Genomic DNA, 22500 nt, shown 5'->3' with positions numbered 1-22500 from the left:
AAGGTGCTTTCTCTCCGTCCACTCCTCCCTCCCTCCCTCCCTCTGCCGGCCTTGAGGGGAGAGATGAAGGGGAGGAAAGGAAAACATTGGGAAGGAGAGGAGGCTGGGGAGAGAAAGGGAGGAGGGAAGAGGATTGAGATGGAAAAGAGGCTGGAGAAAGGAAGGGGAGGAAAGGAAACGGGAAAGGGGAGAATGGAGAAGGAGGGGAGGAAGCTGGTGGCGCGGAAAGGAGGAGCAAGAGGAGGAGGAGGAAGAGGGGGAGGAAGAGGAGGAGGAGGATTTTTGCGTATACTATATAACCTGTGAGAGAGAGAGAGAGAGAGAGAGAGAGAGAGAGAGAGAGAGAGAGAGAGAGAGAGAGAGAGAGAGAGAGAGAGAGAGAGAGAGAGAGAGACAAAAAGAGAGAGCCGCGATGTGCTAAATTAAGAGCCCCATGGCTTCGGTGTTTGCTCGTCAGGAGGCCGTGAGTCACCCGGGGCTTCCTTCCTTCCTTCCTTCCTTCCTTCCTTCCTTCCCTCCCTCCCTCCTTCCTTATCCCCCCCCCTTTTCTTCCTTCACTACTTACTTCCTTTCTTCCTTCACTCATTCCTTCATTATCCCCCCTTTTCTTCCTTCACTACTTCCTTCCTTCCTTCATTCATTCATTCCTTCCCTCACTCCTTCCTTATCCCCTCTTTTCTTCCTTCACTATTTCCTTCCTTCCTTCCTTCCTTCCCTCCTTTCTTATCCTCCCTTTTCTTCCTTCACTACTTCCTTCCTTCCTTCCTTTCTTTCCTCACTCCTTCCTTATCCCCTCTTTTCTTCCTTCACTACTTCCTTCCTTCCTTCCTTCCCTCCTTTCTTATTCCCCCTTTTCTTCCTTCCTTCCTTTCTTCCGCTCCATCAATCAGTCGCTCTTGCCGCCAGGAGACGCGACTTGGGGCAACGACCCGCGAAAAAGCCCTTCCAAAACGCTTCCTACTAAAACCATAAACAACAGGGAAGAATGAGATCGGTGCGGCTCTTTACATCCTTGTCATTTTCACACCACCTCAAAATGGAGAAATAATATAGAAACAATCATTCGCACACCGGTATTCTCGTTATAGTGATGAGATTCGTTTTAGGGCCGAATTCTCAAACGCTTTCGGTTCTCATAATAAATATTTCCAAAAGCCACGAAAGAGATTCATCGGGTTTTCATGAGAGTCTTTTTTCACAGTCATGGTGCAGAAGCCTTGTCAAACTATCATTAGGCTTATAAAACTACCCGTGGAAATACCGACATCCTTTAAGAATATGATCAAGTATGGGTGTGTTAGCCGTGAAATGTTGGAGAATGTGTGCCTGAAACTGAAGAACGAGGATGTGTTAGTCGTGAAATGTTGGAGAATGTGTGCCTGAAACTGAAGAACGAGGATGTGTTAGTCGTGAAATGTTGGAGAATGTGTGCCTGAAACTGAAGAATGAGGATGTGTTAGTCGTGAAATGTTGGAGAATGTGTGCCTGAAACTGAAGAACGAGGATGTGTTAGCCGTGAAATGTTTGAGAATGTGTACCTGAAACTGAAGAATGAGGATGTGTTAGCCGTGAAATGTTTGAGAATGTGTACCTGAAACTGAAGAACGAGGATGTGTTAGCCGTGAAATGTTTGAGAATGTGTGCCTGAAACTGAAGAATGAGGATGTGTTAGCCGTGAAATGTTTGAGAATGTGTGCCTGAAACTGAAGAATGAGGATGTGTTAACCGTGAAATGTTGGAGAATGTGTGCCTGAAACTGAAGAATGAGGATGTGTTAGCCGTGAAATGTTTGAGAATGTGTGCCTGAAACTGAAGAATGAGGATGTGTTAGTCGTGAAATGTTTGAGAATGTGTGCCTGAAACTGAAGAATGAGGATGTGTTAGCCGTGAAATGTTGGAGAATGTGTGCCTGAAACTGAAGAATGAGGATGTGTTAGTCGTGAAATGTTTGAGAATGTGTGCCTGAAACTGAAGAATGAGGATGTGTTAACCGTGAAATGTTTGAGAATGTGTGCCTGAAACTGAAGAATGAGGATGTGTTAGTCGTGAAATGTTTGAGAATGTGTGCCTGAAACTGAAGAATGAGGATGTGTTAGTCGTGAAATGTTGGAGAATGTGTGCCTGAAACTGAAGAATGAGGATGTGTTATTCTTGAAATGTTTGAGAATGTGTGCCTGAAACTGAAGAATGAGGATGTGTTAACCGTGAAATGTTTGAGAATGTGTGCCTGAAACTGAAGAATGAGGATGTGTTAACCGTGAAATGTTTGAGAATGTGTGCCTGAAACTGAAGAATGAGGATGTGTTAGTCGTGAAATGTTGGAGAATGTGTGCCTGAAACTGAAGAATGAGGATGTGTTAACCGTGAAATGTTGGAGAATGTGTACCTGAAACTGAAGAATGAGGATGTGTTAGTCGTGAAATGTTGGAGAATGTGTGCCTGAAACTGAAGAACGAGGATGTGTTAGCCGTGAAATGTTGGAGAATGTGTGCCTGAAACTGAAGAATGAGGATGTGTTAACCGTGAAATGTTGGAGAATGTGTGCCTGAAACTGAAGAATGAGGATGTGTTAACTGTGAAATGTTGGAGAATGTGTACCTGAAACTGAAGAATGAACTTAAGAACATTGCCTACCTGCTAACACTTGGGAGAGGATTTTATGGCAACAAGAAACTCTGCCCGCCGGATGCGTATTTCCCTTCTCTGTACGGGTATGTAGCGCCCGCTCTTAAACATGGCAGGTTAGATTAGGTTAGGTTAGGTTAGGGTAGCTTTAGATGGGAATTAACCCGGTAGCTGCAGGGATCATGTTTCTTAAAGGCCCCTCTAAGCGAGAAAAAAGAAAAAAAATCATCATTCACGCAAACCACTTCATAATATATATCAATGCATTTGTGATCAGTTCATGCATCATCTATTTTGGGGGGTTTATATCATGGCAAAAATGTGGCCCGTTGCTGATACACGGTAAAGCCACGAATTTGGCCAGTCGTAATTTTGAGTGGGAATTACAATGAGAGTATTTTCCAGAACTCTCGTGGTTAGATTCGAAGGTACAGTCGAGCGTCTTCACTCAGGAACCACATACCCGTAGAGAGCTTGGGAATATGCTGTCCGGACTGTCACCATGGTACATAAAGGATAAAACAAACGTGGGATGACTAGAACATAAGGAACTGACCTCTCTTCTGGACATTTATTCAGTTTGCTTTTGGGGGAGCGGCGCATTACAGGGCTTTTTGTTATATCTTTCTTTATTGCCCCTGAGCTGTTTCCTTTACCGTAACAAAAATCGCGAGAAAGTATGAATGATGCTAGAATTTTGCACAACACTGTTAGGATAGAAACTTGACAATGAGATACTTTATACTCGGGTTGTCAATTTGGCAAACAACGGAGCAGAAAGCGGCGTGACGGGTTTGTAAGATACAGTGAGGTGCGTCAGAGTAATTGTGGATACTGCTTCCCCTAATTTATTTCTTCTTCTCCTTTGGCCGGGAGAATATAAAGTAAATTCAATTCTCTCTCTCTCTCTCTCTCTCTCTCTCTCTCCTTCACATTTTTCTATTTTTCTTTTTAACATTTTTCTCCCCGTTCCTCTATTTCATTCCTTCTTTTCTCATACTCACTTAGTTCAGTCATGTGTGTGTGTGTGTGTGTGTGTGTGTGTGTGTGTGTGTGTGTGATGAGACGCCTCAGGTGGAGAACACTTGTGAATAAGAGCACACATTTCATCTCTCTCTCTCTCTCTCTCTCTCTCTCTCTCACGTACTCGCACACACACACACACACACACACACATAAACAACAACTTTTTGGCATCACGATCGCCCATCACCCCGTCGTCCCTTTCCCGGACACTCGTCACCGGCGGCACTGGCCTGGCACGCACCGCTGTCCCTCTATACGGACGGACAGTGCCACCATAACGTACATTTCAGACCGAGGGATAGGCACCACCGGCACTACACTGGCACCTACACCTGGATGCTAAAACGGCACCTACTTGAGGAGAGCAGCCGGCGTGGGGCGCTGGCAAAGGTGGGACACTACTGAAGGTGCGAGCAGGTGGGTGAGGCGGGTGGCACTGGTGGTGCGGTGCAGGTGAGGCAAGGCCACTGGCACAGGTGGGAGGCGGCAGAGGCCAGCACTGGGCAGGCGATGGCTCCCAAGGCACTCCCGCCAGCCGCCAGTCAACACAAGTGCCAAAACCCCTTACACCAAGACCGTCTGAGGTAGCGGCGGCCGACCACACCACAAGATGCCGCCCCGAACGCCACGGTCAGGAACACGGACGGCTGAGGCGACAGAACCCAGCGGGGGGACCAGTAACACCTCTCTCTTTCCGCCCCTCGCCTCCCCAACCACCGCTCCCTCCCCCCTTAGATGAGTCCAGCTCTGGCCCACAATCGCACCCTGAATGCAGCGCTAATACAGTACCGGGGAGAGGGGAGAGATGGGAGAGGGGGAGCACAGGCAGACGTGAGGGGAATAAAATGCTACCGGGGAGAGGGAGAGAAGAGGAAGAGCGAGGAAGAGGAGGGGACGAGAGTAGACAACCAGCCACGTGGGAGGGGAGGGAGGGAGGGAGGGAGCCGCACGTCTCAGTCCCTTCACGACGAAAATAGCCAGCGAGTGTGCCAGAGATATGAGGGCCGTGGACATGGACGCTCCCTCTCCCCGCCCATAGACTTGTTGGGCGACTCGCACGAGACCGCTAAGGAAGAAGGGACGTGAAGGGTTATCTGACTATATCTTCATCTTCTAATACTACTCTCCATCCTCTTCCTCATTCTCCTTCTCGTTAATACCCTTCCTTCTCTTTCTCTTCCTCCATCAGGGACGACACACACACACACACACACACACACACACACACACACACACACACACACATGATAAAGCAGAGAAGCACACGACATAGAATTAAGCACTAACATCACCACAAAAGTGTAACACAAACAAAACCACAAACAAGCAAGTTAAAAGATTATACCACAAGATTTACAACCACCACCAACAACAACCAGCAACCCTCCTCACCACCACCAGCAACACCCCTCCCCACCACCCCCATCACAAGCACACCACGTGAAGAGAAAACAAACACATTTGCACGTTTATATCTGAGTCGCCCCGCCACGGTTACGCTCCCATCCCCGCAAAAGGAATGGAGAAAAAGCGCCCCGGGAACAAGCCATTCAGGGGTACAATAAAGTTTTTTTTCCCCCCTGCTGTAATACAAACACGGGCATGCCGGCGAATATGAAAGTCACGGTCGTGTTGTTACACTGCCATACGTTACTCTTCCCCGGCAGCCTCAATGAAAAATGAAAACTATTGGCGGACACAAACAGGTTAAAGCGTCGCCCCCCTCACTTCCGGAACGAATGCATAACCAAACCGATTTTTCTGTGTCAAACTCGGCAGCGAGGGAGAGAAAAAATGATAAATTTACAACGCATGTCGGACACACACACACCCACTCACCCACACCCACACCCACACACACACACACACACACACACACGGAGACAAATCAATATCGTTTCGCAGTCTATCATCGCCATCAATATTAAATTTGATTGGTGGGATCGTCGGCATGTTTCTCATTCCTTACTGCCAATACGTTCCCTTCACCCTCTCTCTTCCGTTTCCCTTCATTCCCTCTCTTCTGCCTCAGCCTCCCTCCACCCTATGATACTTTCTCTTCCCATATTTTTCCCTTTTCCCCGCCCCTTCCCTCCTTACGGTTCCTGCACTCAACAAAATTAAGTGAAGGGCATTATAGAGAGGGACAAGAGAGTGATGATAAGGGTAAGCTCGATAAACAGTGGAAGTAAAATAAAATGAGAATGAGGGGGAAAGACTAAGAGGCAATAGAGAAGCAGGAGGAGAGACCGTGATATAATTAGATGAACAAAGCTTTAGACGAAAAAAAAATAATAAGTGTAAAAGTTCGTTGTATAATGTATAAAATGAAGAGAAAACTAGAGTGATAAGAGTGTAGATAAAGAGTTTGAGAGGAAATGAGAGAGAGAGAGAGAGAGAGAGAGAGAGAGAGAGAGAGAGAGAGAAACATTGCTACTTAAATGACATTATAACACAAATCATACACGCGTTATAAATTATACAGACTCACTCTATCATTCTATCACTCACTATCAATATCCTTCACCATCACTATCACTCACCATCACTATCACTCGCTATCCATTAATTCGTAGCGTCTTCGTATCAATGTTGCCAGAGTACCGTCCTTAGCACATTGTATTTCCCGGTTTTTTGGCTCATAACTATCGCAAAAAGGATCAATAATTAACGTTTCTTTTGACAATAAACTAAACTGAATATCGTTGTGTGTGGGTTCGACAGTTTTGGGTCTGAAAGTGATAAATTCAATGAGCTAAGAACGCTAATCTGACACCGCTCCTTCGTATCCTTGACCCAGCCCCTCACACGCCATAGAGCGGATGTGGTTGTTTGGGTCAAGTTTAGTCAGCTATATCCGGCTACAGAGATTAACCCCTTGACTGCGGATTTCCTACCAGAAGACATCACCAAGCTACAGAAATGGAACAAAAAGTGGCTGCTACAATTCAGTGAAGAAAAATGTAAAGTAATGCACCTAGGGAGGGGATATCCAGTATACCAATATCACATGGGAAACACTCCACTATCCACCACAGAGGCAGAGAAAGACCTGGGAGTATATGTTACCAGGCTACCAGTGAAAGCAAAATCCGTGCCAATCGCAGCGGACGGATTAAGAGATCACTGTCGCCGCTTACTGTTGTGACGAGCTTAACCATAATGAAAATGCATGTATCTTCCAACATTTTCTTTACAGCAAGGAAGGCAGGTCGAGGTAAAAACAAAAACAAACAAAAACAGACCGCTAGACGCAGCTCCAAATAAAAGAAAAAAAGAGAGAGAGGTCAGTTTCGGGTGGAGAGCTAATTTTTTTTTTTTTTTACAGAAAAGGAGACAGTTCAAGGGTGTGAAAAAAGAAGAAAGAAAACAATAATGAAAAAAAAAGCCCGCTCCTTATATACATGATACCTACAACCCTTACAAGCTAGGACATCATACTTTTTAATTAGGTATTCAGGAACCGGCATTATTTAAAGTCACTAATTTTACGTACGATGGAGAAACCAGGAGTCATATCATTCTTCTTCTTCTTCTAAGGATGTACCCAGCCTCAAAATATCTACCAAAAGGTGTGCTACTCCAGTGATCTTTCCTGTTTCATCCTCATTATTTAGAGTCACTAGTTTTACGTACGATGGAGACACCAGGAGTTATATCTTTATTCTTAGTTTCCTGGGCAGCGTTCGTCTTCTCAGGATGTACCCAGCCTCAAAATATCTGCCTAAAGGTGTGCTACTCAACTGATCTTTCCGGTTTCGTCCACATCCTAACCTCTTATAAGCGTTTAGTGTGTGTGTGTGTGTGTGTGTGTGTGTGTGTGTGTGTGTGTGTGTGTGTGTGTGTGTGTGTGTGTGTGTGTGTGTGTGTGTGTGTGTGTGTGTGTGTTTGGGTAAGTCCAAGGGAATCTGTTATCTTGAGACTCCAGCATCCGGTGTCTCTCAGCTTGTACATGAGCGGGTGAGAAGATTCGTAGCTTAAGCAAAATTATTATCGCGTAGAACTAAGTACCAGCTGCAGATATCACGACGAAGGAAGTCTTTCGCAACGCTACCCATGTGCTTTCTCTCTCTCCCTCTCCCTCTCCCTCTCTCTCTCTCTCTCTCTCTCTCTCTCTCTCTCTCTCTCGCACGTGTCCCTCGATATCTTCACTACATTCAAGATTAAACTAAGCAGCACCACCACCGTCACGACATCCCGACAGCACGCAATTACCATATTAGGAGAAAAAAATAGCGAGAACATAACTGTTAATACCGATGTTTGTGTGTGTGTGTGTGTGTGTGTGTGTGTGTGTGTGTGTGTGTGTGTGTGTGTGTGTGTAATGATGAAGAAATGGAGGCCGGAGGTGATGAAATACAGACGATTATGCTGTGGAGAGAGAGAGAGAGAGAGAGAGAGAGAGAGAGAGAGAGAGAGAGAGAGAGAGAGAGAGAGAGAGAGAGAGAGAGAGAGAGAGAAGCAGACAAACATACGAACAGACAGACAGACAGAGACGCTGAAAGACAGGCAAGGAGAGGAGCAGGAGGGAAAATCCATACGATAGGAAAATATAAGAAGAGGGAGATGAGAGTAACGAGAATGAGGATGAGTATGATGATGAAGAGGAGGAGGAGGAGGAGGAGGAGGAGGAGGAGGAGGAAACTTTAAGGACGAGTGTGAAAACGTGGGCGTGGGAATTTATTTTTCGAGAGCCATCGTTTCTGCGCACCGGGCGGACACAAACGGCGTGGTACGGAGGGGAAAAAATAAACATAAAAACTACAGAAACAGCCGTCCCGCGCCGAGCCTTGGATGTTCACGGCAAAGAGAGGAAAAAAAGCGGGAAGAAAAAAAAGTAGTAATATCAGCCAGGGAAAAAAAAAGTATATTAGTATGTTAAGTAAATTAATGCATGAATCTACAGTAATATGACTTTAATTGGAGAGAAGAGGAGAATAGAACGTAATGCATAAAAAAGAGAGAAAAAAATGTTCCTATATTCGTGATTTCTTTGCTGTTACGGCGCGCTTGCAGACCTTACGAAAAGCTATGTATGAGAAAGGGAAGAAAATAATTAAGGGAAGAAAATAATTATAGCGATGATAATAATAACAACAAATGATGATAATGGTGATGACTTTACACGTATTATAATGTGAGGAATGTTGTTTTTTCTATCACATAATTTTTTGCACGGTTTCTGTCAATGTTTAAACCTGTATCTATTTATATCAATTTCTTCATTTTTCTATCTATATCTTTTTCTATATTTTCCTATCTATATATCTATCTCTATACTTTTTTTTATCTCTATCTATCTCTTTATTTTTCTACCTATATCTATTCCTTTATTTTTCTATCTATATATCTATTTCTATACTTCTTTATCTATATCTATCTCTTTATTTTTCTACCAATATCGATTCCTATATTTTTCTATCTTTATCTATTTCTACATTTTTTCTATCTTTGTCTATTTCAGTCCTTTTTTTTCCTAACACCTCTACTCTACTTCAGCCGGGTACACAGTGAGCCTCAACAGCTATTCCCTGAGGCAGTCCACCAATCCAGACTGCCAGATCTTGAAGGTACCCAACAACCACATCTCGAAGGAAGGTAAATTCTGCAGAACCTTCAACACCTTCAAGTACTGGACACTTCCTCACTTAAGCAAACACACCTACCCGATGCTTCTCACTTCCCTTGCGCTGTCCGTCCCCCAATCCTAACACACCTGTCACCTGCCCGCCACGGTTCACCTCCCTCGCGCTGCCCGTCTCTCCTATTCACAAAAGGCCCACATAGCATACCTCGCGCTGCCTGTCCCTCTTATCCACGTAACACCTACACTACGTACTTTAAACGCATCTGCCCTCTGAGTATCACATCCCTTGCGCTCCCTGTCCACCTATCCCCGAGACGCCCACACTACATCCTTTACGCAAACTCATAACACTAATGAATAAACACTAGTGAAAGTTACCGACACTCTTTGAACACCTGCACTTGCTTACTCGTTCCCCTTCTTGCTCCGCCGCCCCCTTCCACGCCCCCTCCCCCTACCCCCGCCCCTCAATGCAGAAAGACACACATACATACATCAACTCGCAGATAAACACACAATCAATCCGTTCCCACACTCGCCTACTCACAACACACATATCAAACGAACTCTTTTGCCACCTAACAACACACAAACTAATTAAGCACACACACACACACACACACACACACACACACCAAGACCCTCCCTTCCTCACAAACACACATACACCCACACCCCCATTAGCCGAATATCTGAACCTTCTAACAAACACGGACGTTCAACAGGTAGACCCCTCAAGCAGGTAACACAGGTAAGAGCATACTCACTCCTCGATCTCCAGGGTGAGCGTGGAGCCCTGCTTGGTGAGGGCGTGAGCGTTGGAAAGGGAGAGGTGGGCGGTGGAGGTGCCGTTGATGGCCTTGACCGCACACCCCGCCCGCACGCCCGCGCCGCCTGCCTTGCCCGTCGACGTCACCTGAAAGAGGAGAAAGGTGCGGTTGAGGTGATGGGGAAACTTGGAAAAAATAAGGTAAAATACTTCTATACAAACGAACGAAGGAAGGTCACAAAAGAGGAATAGAGTTGTTCAGAGAAAGTCATTGTATACTAACTCACTACAGGTATAGAAAGAATAAATGAAGCAAATGAAATACTCTAACACTAAACTCCTGCTCTAAGATATAAAGGGAAGGAAGGTCACGATGGAAGAAGAAAGTGGTTAAGGGATATGAACTGATGGTATCCTCACTTACTACAGCTATAAAAAGAGCAAAAGAAATAAGTGAAGTGGAATACCCCTCCACTAACCAACTCCTGCTTTGAGGGAAACAAGAAAACGAAGGTCTCGGAGTGGTTCAGGAAAACAAATGGTATCCTGCTTTAAGAACAAAATAAGGGAAGTTCAAGAGGGAAGAAGAAAGCGGTTCAGGTGGTGGTGGAGCTCAGGAAACAAGGTAATGGTATCCTCCCTAACGCCAGCTGAATAAAAGGAAAACAAATAAGTAACGAGGAATACGAAACGGAAACAAAGGAGCGACGAAGGACAACCAAGTAAAATGAAACACGCACGCACTCAGTAACCGGCGCTCTGAACGTGGAAGAGAGGGGAGGTCCAGCGGGGTCGAGGTCTATTTAGTTAGTGCGCGAGTGACCTGTATTTGTTTCGTCCCCTTCAGCGCGTCAACGTAGAGTGTGTCACAGTGGAGTGGAAGGGAGGGTCAGGCGGACTAGGTCAACAGTTCAGAGTAACAAGTAAAAACAAAAAACAAACAAAAAACACCAAGAAAAAAACTACTACATCAAAAACATCATAAAAAAGAACAAGTGCAACAAAACAAACAAAAAAACACCAGTACGACAACAAATAAGACGTTCCGATGACAAAAAAAAATACAAATAAATGAATAAAAAAATGCGTTGACAGCGGAAACGTCAACGACACTTTACAAAACACACAGGTCGGTCAAGTTGTGAGTTTTAAAACCATAACCTTTGCCATATAAAATCATTTGAAGTCCAGTATGCAGGAAACAATTAAGGCAGTTCACCCGTAAATTACTCCTGGAGGTTTAACGCGGTTCGGTTCCTCACGTGCACGCCAGGAAGCAGTTTGTTGTTCTTTGCGATACTCTGCACAACTAAACTTTGATCCATGAGAACACGAACGCCTATGTATACCTGCCTCTGTATGTATGAGTGTAGGTATGTATGTGTTTAGATTTCACCGGTTTCAAGTCGATCCTTCATGTCAAATCTTTTTTTCTCAGCTCCCTTCTGCTTCCGTGTTTCAGTGAGGGAGAGACATCACTACCAAGGCGAGCTTCAAGTACAAGCAAGGTGTATGAGTGTATAGGAATGTACCTTGCATATTCAACGTCCATGCGTCTATAGTCTTTGTGTTACTATGACAGAAGAACAGAAAGAGTCCGGCAAATATCAGTAAATCCTTGCAAAGAAGTTGAAAATATATCAGTAAATTTTTTGCAAAGGAGTTGAAAAGAATATATGTAAACTTTCGAGACGTGCACACACACACACACACACACACACACACACACACACACACACACACACACACACACACACACACACACACACAAGGAAACCATTCACAGGATAGGAACATGAAATAACATCGAATGACCTTTGAAATCAAGCGCCTGTGTTCAAATAAAGAGCATGTAAAATATATGAACCTAAACATACCCAACAAAAAACAACAAAAGAAAAACAAATGCAACACCGATCATAAACACAATACAAACAAGAGACATCATAACATCGCTGACATAGTGCTATCATATAAGAAGGCTGTCATATATTCTTTACAACTCCCCTGCAAGAGTTAACTGATATCTGCCGGGGTCTGTTCTTTCTCTTCTTTTGTTACAGTAACTTGATTCTGTAACGCAAGGCCGCGAGGGGGAGAGACAGGAGAGAGTAATCAAATTTTACCAACAATTGACAACACACACCTCGCGACGCTGCCTCTCCCTGGGCCTGTACGCTTTTCCTTTCCTTCCAACGATGCCAGATTCTCGTACTCAGCCTCCTGTTTGCCGATTTCCTACCCCAAAACTGACTCCTCGGCCCCTATAACTGCCTTTATATATAGTTATCGTTCAAGTGGTTAATTATTGGTGTTTTTATGGCAATAGCTATGGCTCATAAACTGGTAAATACGAGGCTCTGAGTACGATAATCTGGCAACGGTGTCTCCTTCCTCGCCTGTCCTAAATCCCCGGCAACCCTTATGTCTCTCAGTCCATTTTCACTCCTCGTTTCCCTTTCCTTCCTCGAGGCTTCCCAGGGGAGACTTTCACAAACTATACGTCCCTGTTCCTCTCTCTCTTTTAAGTTTAACGATGCACCGGTACCAAGGGGAGGAAAGGACGGAGGGGGGAAAGAAAATGTGGATAAAAGAGTAAAAACTGGTTCGCTCACGGGGTCGCGGTGACGAGGATGTAAGTAACGTGTCCCCCTTTGTTATCAAGTTGCGCTTCTTCCTTCTCTAACGAGAGGTCCAGCTTCTCTCCCTCCGCTGTCGCTGTGCCTTCCTTCGTACAAACTTTCCGTTCACTCTCCGGGAAGTGTATCTATTTCAACACCTCGTTTACGGCCTCATCACCATTCTCTCGTTGCTCTTTCTCCTCCATTACCTCCACCACCACCACCACATCTTCCCTCTCCTCCTTCTCCTTCATCTCTCCCTTCTTCATTTTATCTTCTCGTCCGTAACATCTTCCTCCTCCTCCTCCCCTTTCTCGGTATATCTTCCTCTTCCTCATTCTCCTCCTTTTCCCCCTTCCTCATTTTCTCTTCTCCTCATCTGCTATATCTTCCTCCTTCTCCCCTTTCTCGGTATATCTTCCTCTTCCTCATTCTCCTCCTTTTTTCCCCTTCCTCATTTTCTCTTCTCCTCGTCTGCTATATCTTCCTCCTTCTCCCGTTTCTCCTTATATCTTCTGTTTGTCTTCTATACTTTTCTATTCTCGTTTTACCTGTTCTTCCTCTTGCGTGTACATTACGTCTACCTCCAACGTCTTCTATCTTGCAGGAAAATTAATCTTAGACCTCCATCACCCTTTTTTTAAGTGAACAACAAACTATTCAAAACAAAATACAACTGCGACAAACTGCCACTCTTTCTCCCCTCCCTTGGTCTCTTTAACTTAACTTTCTCCAGTCACTCGCCCTCCTTCACACTTACGTCACTCTCCTTCCTCCTGCCGCTGCCGATAAACTTCAGCATCCTCGACGGTGACTTGGGCCGCAGCAGTCGCATCAGAGAATGAAAAAGCCGAGAGAGAGCACTGGAAAAACCGCGATCATTTAAGGTGTGTGCCGAGTGGTGGTGGTGGTGGTGGTGGTAGTGGTTTTGGTGGTGATGTGAGTTACGTGGTGGTGGTGATGGTGGTGAAAAGGTTACTCATCATTTACCTTAGTTTGCCCTAAAAAAAATCTCATCTGCTCATTCTGTCTTCCCTTTCTTTCATGATACACTTATTTCATGGCCTTTAAACTTCAACGCCGTCTAGTGGATATTTTTAAAACCGCACAATATGGCTGATACGATTAAATATAGATAACACGAATGATCTCTTTGAAACAACCTTTTAACTCAATTTTATCATCATTTCCATTGAGAAGTTTAACTGAAATCACCTACAGCTTGGCAATAATCACGTCACTCAAGACTCTCGCAAATTAACGAAACCATCCATGGAAAAAAAGGGTAAAAAGGGAGAGAGATAAAAACACCCTTAAGAGATACAGGCGATTAAAAATAATTCATACGCACAGCAGTTCAAGAGATACCAGAGAGACTGTCACACTCCGCCCATTACTAAAATTACTCACGGCTCCTCCTCCTCCTCTTCCCCCTCCTCCTCCCTCACGCTCATCCCTTATCAGTACATCGACGTCCCCTTCCATCCGTATCCTCAGAGGGACGTTAATTCCTCCTGCCTTATCTATGAGTGAGTTTCCTTATCGAGTGTGTCTTTCCTTCATGGGTCATTTAGTCTGGTTTTTTTTTTTTTGAGGGGGAGAGAGAGAAAGTATGTGTGTGTGTGTGTGTGTGTGTGTGTGTGTGTGTGTGTGTGTGTGTGTGTGTGTGTGTGTGTGTGTGTGTACCCTTACAAATGAGTGCCATCAAAACTCATCTGAAAATATTGTCACACTTCACTCATAATATTTGCACTTCACCGCGCAGCAAACACACACACACACACACACACACACACACACACACACACACACACGTCTTATCTCCCTCGCACACACCCTTGCCTGGGCTATCATCACACGCCTCGCGCACACCCTCCAAAGCCTTCCCTTCCGCATTGCTCAAACCCCGCGCATAGTTTTCCCTCCATCTACATTTTTACGGAAGATAAACACTCTTTTCAGCGCGCTATATTTTCCCTCCTTAGTGTTCTGCGAGCCTTGGGGATTTCGTGTTTTTTTTTTTCACATTTCCTTTTCAAACAGATTTATGGAGCTTTAGTATTTACATCTTAACACTTGCACTTTGAATACTTGTTTTATGTCCTGATGTATGGAGGGAGTGGACATATTATCTACTCATTCTAATAGCAGTTGAATGCCTCTTCCCCTCTTTAACTGTACTCTTCAATACGACCGCTTGTTATTTTTCTTAGTCTTTTTTTCATATAATTTCAATGCATAATATGACAAGGTTAGTATTTATTGGCGTTTCCGTGTTCTAGGTGGGACATATTAGCTTTCCCACATTAAAAAAAAGGGGATGAAAATAAATGACGGAAATCTCAACAGCACGTATCCACTTTTATCCCCCGGGCACTAAACGACTCCCTGTTCCCTTCACTTGACACTTGACACAATTACCGCACTCCCAAAACACTTCAGCAGCAAGCACTCAAGGGTTCCTCCAACTATATATTTTTTTTTCGTCAGTGGTAATTCATTTCGAGGCTAAGAGAAATATCCGTCTCGTTATTGTAATACATTTTTTGTGGGGAGAGATCAAATATTATAAAGTTCACGAGCTCACCTTTGATCTTCACCTACGCAGCACTGTCGGAATAAGACTATACTCACAATAACAAAACATATTAATAATTAGTATAAAACCAAGCCAATTCATAAAGGCGAGAATAAATAAGTTATACCAGAAGAGATGTGTACAGGTCATATGCAACTAACCAAAAGCAACAACAATCTGGTTCTTGTATATTTTTTTTTAACATGTGAATCTATTCCTGGACATCCATTACTCAACCTCAATGTCCACGCGCCACTTTTATCATTATTTACATTAAGAAAGACTCGCAGAATGATTAGCACACAAGGTTGATGAGTTTGCTGCTGTCTCTGCTATTTCCCCTCATCTGCTTTGCCTTCCATTCTCGTCCCATGTATTTCTCATCCTGAACTGTTTTCCTTATCCTTACATCCCCTTCCCCTTGCGTTGCTCCACCTCTACCCTTCTAACCTGCCTTACATCCATTTATTTTTTTCTCGTTCCTTGTCACTGAGATAAGGATCGTCTCTCTCTCTCTCTCTCTCTCTCTCTCTCTCTCTCTCTCTCTCTCTCTCTCTCTCTCTCTCTCTCTCTCTCTCTCACCTTGCTCTGTTGTCTCTCACCTGCAAAATGGTATACCCTGCCCTCGTCCTGCGCTCTGATATTCCTTTCTAAATTCATCTTGTTGTTCTTTATCCAGTCCTCCCTTTGTCCTGCTTTATACTTTTTCCTTCTAATCTTTCATCTTGTTGCTCTTTCCTTCTCCTGCCTACAGCCCGCCCCCTACCTCCCTCCCGCCGCTTTCCTTCCCGTCAATTACCTTCACCTCATCAGCTTCGGCGGCCCCAGCTGAACTACGGGAGGATTAAGTACTGCTAACACGGGGAAACACACACATACCCAAAGAAAAACGGCGTCATAAATAATTCACGGCTCAAAAAAAAAAAGCTTCGCACCTTCATTTTTTTTTATAATAACGCGTAGCTCCTAAATCCTCCCTTCATTTTTTTTTCTCGGCTATTTAATGGGTGTTTCCTCCCATTTTCTCTTACTTATGGGGTACTTATTTCATGGTGGGCAGGTGGAAATTGCACGTGGTTCGTTGTGTGTGTGTGTGTGGGTGGGTGGGGGGGGCTGGGGGGGGGGTTCACGTTCCTCCACTCAAAACCTCCACCCTGTCCTAAGCTACTGGCCGTCTATCCCCCCCCTCCCCCCCCCCAGTTCCTTTCCCTCTTCACTGCCCCTCCACCACTCCACTACCCTCCTGCAGATCCATTCCCTCTTCACTATTCCTCAACCATCTTCACCCCACCCACTCAATCCCTATTTCCCTTTTAACAATCAGATACTAGGTTCCCAATTACTCCCCAACCAGCCGTTCCCAATTTCCCATTCCCTATCCATTCTCTTCAATCAGCCCTATCTCACCTTCCCCCCTCCCATCCGCTTCCCTAAACTCTATGTACCTGCTACCCATTTTCAACTACCTGCCTACCCCATCCTGTGTCACCCACAACCACCTACGTCGCCACCTGCTAGCCTCACCTGTTAAGCTCCCCACCCCCGCCCCTGCCCCGGCCCCGCCACCTTTGCCCAGGGCTTAGCCAGGCGATATGAGAGGTTTAAGCCTTCAGTGTTCGGCCTGCATGTGAAGGCCGACCCTCGTTTCAAAGTCCAGTTGCCGTTATTATCATTATTATCATTATTATTATTATTATTATTATTATTATTATTATTATTATTATTGTTATTATGGAGGGGCTCTTGTTTTCTTTTTGATGATAGATTGTTTATGACTTACAAACTTCATAAAATATAATGTTGGGCCATCACTCACAGAATCACAACATTCAGAGCTCATATTAAAAACAGAACCAAGAGTTCAATAAAGCTGAACTGAACAAGTTTATTATTCAAACACCAAATGCTTTTTTTCTTTCAATAACGAGAGGCTGTCAAGCACGAGGAAGAACAAAGCCTCGTTGTTACTGCTACGGCAACGACGACACGCACAGACAAAAACACTGAAGACGAGTCGTCACTGAGAGCACTGAAAAAATAGTCTGCACGTTATCGACATCCCAAGCATAAAAGAAGCACAAAAGCCAAAACCTGCACGTCAACAGAGGCCGCAACCTTTCCTTGATAAATATTAGTGGTGGGCAGGACGTAATAAGAATTGACTATTATTTTAGAGTTTGCGATTTAAATATAGATAAAATAGATGAATTACATGAAAACGTATACCTTTTAGTTGAATGCGTTATTAACTGTTCTTTCGCCCACCTCTTCGAATTCTTTACAGGTGCAGCGAGTAGCGCTTTTTTTTTTTATTGTTGTTTCCTTTTTTTGTGCCCTTGTGCTGTGTCCTTTGATGTAAAAAAAAAGACGAAACGCATATGTCACATGATTAAGAAAGAAGTAAATGCACGGATAGATAATCGTAAAAAGAAAAAAATACGGAAAAATTGTTGAGTTAAAACAAGACAGCGAATCCATTTAACATAAAGAAAACACAGGACAGAAATATGTGTAGTTAAATTATGTGCAAAGAAAGAAAGGAAAAGAATAGTGCTCAATATCACTGAATAAAATGAAAATAAGAAAATGTAATCTGCGAGGCGACGGGAGGAAGGGGGGGGTGCTTGGGGAGGGGAGGGGGGGGGGCGTGTGAAGTGGGAGAAGGGTTAGGGAAAGCAGTGAGGGTCAGAGCGGGATGCAGAGGGTTGGGGGGGAGGGGGGGAATGCATCTAAAAAGTTAAATGAAATTCTACCGGATTTACGAAGGTTTATGGAAAAAGCAAAGTTGTGAAACATTAAATACGAAACTATTAACTTTAACGTAATTACTGAAGTTTAAATTTACCGGATGTTTTATGTATTTCAATTATTACTCTTAAAAAAGCACTGACAAAATATGAGCGCGTATTAGCTGAGTGCATGAGAATGACAAATAAAAGTTTCAATTTCGCGTCATTTCCAGAATTCTTTCCTTTGTAAGCTTTGAACCTCTTATCGCCAACTACATTTTTTCTCTCTCTCTCTCTCTCTCTCTCTCTTTACACACACACACACACACACACACAACATCCAGAAGTGTCATGTTCCTTTTCGTCAATTCGTGCCAAGCCGACCATCAGAATCACCACCACCACAACCACAACCATTACCACGACCATCACCACAATCGCCCGAACACCGTACCCGACAAAGATATTCCCCACAAGACTAAACATCACGACCACGATGAATATTTTTTTATCATTTGAATCTGCGATATTTAATTTATTTAGACGCTGATACCTTGCTATGTTTTAAATGCGACGCTCGAGATATTAAACAAACATGAATAATCTGATCTACATTTTTTTTCCATTTTAAGAGCCACGGCCTTCACACTAGCACCATTGCACCATCACCACCACCACCACCACGGCCTCACACCATCACCACCACCACCACCACTACCACTGCACAGGGCACGCACACCACCACCACGACACCACGCCACCATCACCATCACCCCCATTACCAGCACTGCACAATACACGGCGCCCATCCCACAACACCATCACCACCATCACCTCCACCACCATCACCCGCAGTGCCACACAAGCCTTCACTGCCACCTGGAGACTGAACAGCGTTGTGCCCTCTCTTTGCGACCATGGCACTCTCCCTCTCTCTCCCTCTCCCTCCCCCCACTAATATGACCTCTACCGCATGTAATCCCCTCTGCTACCCTCCTCCTCCCCCTCCCTCACTCCCTTACCCACACACACACACACACACACACACACACACCATTCGTTTCTCATGACCTTTTGACACTTGGGAGTTTAAAATGTAGCAACTATTAATTTCCTCCTTTTTTTTCCTGTTAGTTTGTATAATTATGTTTTTTTTTTCTTTATTTGTAAGAGTTATGTTTTTTTATTATGTTAGCCATCATGTTCATTTTTTTGTTTATATATCTGTTATCTCGATTATTTATATTGTCTCTTTCTTTTCATCTATATCAATGAATCTATCGATTTATCTATATATCCATCTATCTATCCATCTTTTTCAACGTATACGAAGAAAAGCTCGCTACTGAAAATGGCTTCCCTTGACCAACAAACATGTACGTAGAATGATTATATATATGAAATGATAATGACGATGATGACGATAGAAAGAAAAAAATAGACGTGACAGTGTATTCAGAGAGACAGCGAGAGCGAATGAGAGAAAAAAAAAAAAGGCGACGGAGGAAGAATAATAAACACCATCCTCTCAAAAGACATACAATAAATGAACACGACAAAGGAATTACCGGGCGGGAAAAAAAAAGATGCAAAAAAAAAATCCGGATACAACACACACACACACACACACACACACACACACACACACACACACACACACACACAATCGGATCGCTTGACAAGTGGGAGGGAGGAACAAAAATGGCCTCTCCGGTTACGTTACCAAGCGTCACTTTTAATAGGCGGTGATGTAATGTTTGTTTATTCATTTATTTATTCTTCAAGTGTGTGTGTGTGTGTGTGTGTGTGTGTGTGTGTGTGTGTGTGTGTGTGTGTGTGTGTGTGTGTGGGTGCGAGAGAGAGAGAGAGAGAGAGAGAGAGAGAGAGAGAGAGAGAGAGAGAGAGAGAGAGAGAGAGAGAGAGAGAGAGAGAGAGAGAGAGAGAGAGAGAGAGAGAGAGAGAGAGAGAGAGAGAGAGAGAGAGAGAGAGACACGTGTGTCTTATTAACGTGAATAACACAGAAATATTTAAAGGAAAAAAATACTGCGGCAGAGCTCACAACAACAAAAAAAAAAAACAGAAATGGAAAATATACTCTGCAATTGCCAGTGAAAGAAAAAGTAATATAAACCGTCCGTACAGGTAGCAAAAATGTGACCAATAGAAATCAGAAACAAAAAGTAGCGTTGGTTTAAAGAGAAAAAAAATACAAAATAACAAGAAAACATGCAACTACCAGGAAGCGGAAGTAACGGTATGGAGAGAGAGAGAAATGGTTTGAAAAGAATGAAGCATGGCAGGATTAGAGACAACAAACATATATACAGGTGGGAAAGTGAGATGAGAAGTTAGGCGAAGGAAGAGATGTTAAGAGATAAGACAGAAACAATAATTAGATGTTAGATAAAAAATATATATATGCGGGAAATGGAGAAAAAAAGGAGGATTGCCAATGAGAATAACAGGCAAGGGAAAATGTTAGAGAAAATAATAAGAAAACGAGAATGTTAAAAGTTTGTCCATAGCAAAAAAAACAAAAACAAAAAAAAAAAGATTAGTGAGGTTGACTGCCCCTCTTCACAAAGATCAATGATAACAAGTTCTCCTCAACTTCCTCTACTTTCCGTCCATTGATTTACTTAACCCTAACCTTTCCCTTCCACTCCAATTCCCTAGTCCGTCCATAACTTTCTCTCCCCCTTCCTTTACCTATTCTAACTTTCCCAATCGCTCCTTCATCAGCTTCAAAACTTCTTCCTCCCCCCTCCCACCTTTTTTCCTCTCCTTCCCTCCTCCTTGTAATTCCTTCGTCTTCTGTTACCGATCCCTCCATCCCTTCACTTTTCTGTCATCGCCTTATCCCTTCATCACTTCCCCTGAACACATCTCTTCCCACCTCCAACTAAGTCTCATTCGGTTCTTTATCTTCTAACTTCCTTTTCCTGTCTCCTCTGACTACTTTCACGACTTTATCCTTTAACACTCCTTCTCTCCTCCTTTCCCTTTGTTTCCTTCCTTCTTCCTTCTCTTCTCCTCCTTCGACTGCCTTTAATAATACGCATCATCGGTCTGCTTGTCGGATATCTACTAAAGAATCGTTAAGTTTAGTCTGATATGAAAAACAAATCGAGGAAGTTCACCGATATCAAGCAAGAAAGAGAGGAGATACAAGTTAACTGTTGGATCTTTCGCTGAGACTCGTGGGACATTATAATACTTTGAATCCTACGCTCAAGGCACGTCCAAAGAATATATACTGTACAATAACAATATTTTCAGGAGTATAATATCAAAGGAATAATTAAGACGTTGAAATAATACCTTAAATGTTGTTTTGAATTAGGAGAGAGAGAGAGAGAGAGAGAGAGAGAGAGAGAGAGAGAGAGAGAGAGAGTGTTATCAACGATTCACTACATTGGAACACATTTAAAGCCGTGTAACAATATTTATGAGCGTGAACGACGAGGATTTACTGATTTATTTCCATATTCATTTATTTGTACTATTGTTGACACACTTTTAGGTTCCTGATGTAAGCAGCAGCAGCGGCTAATGTCCACACAGGATCATCTGGGAGCGGCGAGGGGGTGGATATTACAAACCTTGCGTGTAATACTATTAGTTCATGCCTCTCTCTCTCTCTCTCTCTCTCTCTCTCTCTCTCTCTGTGTGTGTGTGTGTGTGTGTGTGTGTGTGTAAGTTTGCGTATGTGCGTGTGCGGAGTTTCTTTATGTTACCATATAAAACACACGGACAAACTGAACGGCTTACTGTACTTTGACCATTTCAGCTGCGCCCCGCAATTCGGTGGTAAACACGCTTGGATCACAAATGAAAGCGATCCAGAGTTTCCTTCACCGGCGGAGTAGAGACGGATGGGCAGTCTCCGTACACGTGTGTCCCTGTCCATCCAGCAACGAGAGGGATCAGGGTAACAGTTGGGGCCGTGTCTCTTCCCCCCAGAGTGGTGGGCTGGCATCATCACAGGAAAGTAACCTGAGATTGAAAACCCTTCAGGCCCGGGATACATGAACTTGTACCTCAGTTTAGGAATGAACAGGCAGGTGTACTATTCATTCGTATGGTGCCGTTATGTTTTCTTCCTTCTTTCTCTTCTTTCTTTTTCTCTAACTTTTTTTTTCCCTTCGCGGGTCAAGAGGTGCTATGGCTCCAAGGAAGAGGAGAAGGATCAGCAGGGCGGGACCGAGCGACAAACTTTTCTTCTCATGCAAACACTCGGGGAAGTTTGAGTTGACCCAAATGTCCGGGCGATGGAGCGAGTTTTCCTGCGCGAGTGTGTGTGTCAGGACGAGTGTTGTGGACTCGTAAAGGTGAAGCAAGACCCAGCCAACGAGTCAAAACACTCTGCCGTAAACCTTCTTCACTTTTCATTCTGGCAACTCCAAATGAATAAAAATGGTCACTTGTTGAGCTTTGCAAACACTCAGCACTCAGCACGGCAATCCTTTCGTGTTACCGACTTAAGTAAGGACGGTGACCCGCAACAAAACGAGGTAATTGGAATAAAAACAAAACAAAATATTAATGTTTCAGATCCTATTGAT

At 43.9% G+C, this 22500-nt stretch overlaps 1 protein-coding gene across 5 annotated transcripts in view; it reads right to left on the bottom strand.

Moving 5' to 3' along the window:
- The window catches only part of LOC127003784 (titin-like), a 326729-nt gene that overhangs the window by 224211 nt on the left and 80018 nt on the right, over positions 1-22500 (bottom strand). For 4 of the 5 annotated variants that reach the window (XM_050870823.1, XM_050870821.1, XM_050870822.1 and 1 more), the window contains one exon: positions 10006-10154. In XM_050870823.1, coding sequence (XP_050726780.1) covers positions 10006-10154 — 149 coding nt within the window. Of the gene's footprint in view, positions 1-10005; positions 10155-13388; positions 13492-18769; positions 18820-22500 lie in introns of those variants that run through there. The other variant, XM_050870818.1, reaches the window with a different exon arrangement.

This window comes from Eriocheir sinensis, chromosome 26, assembly GCF_024679095.1.
Source record: "Eriocheir sinensis breed Jianghai 21 chromosome 26, ASM2467909v1, whole genome shotgun sequence".
Lineage (NCBI taxonomy): Eukaryota > Metazoa > Arthropoda > Malacostraca > Decapoda > Varunidae > Eriocheir > Eriocheir sinensis.
The sequence above is the reverse complement of the archived record's forward strand: the minus strand, read 5'-3'. Positions and strand labels throughout refer to the sequence as shown.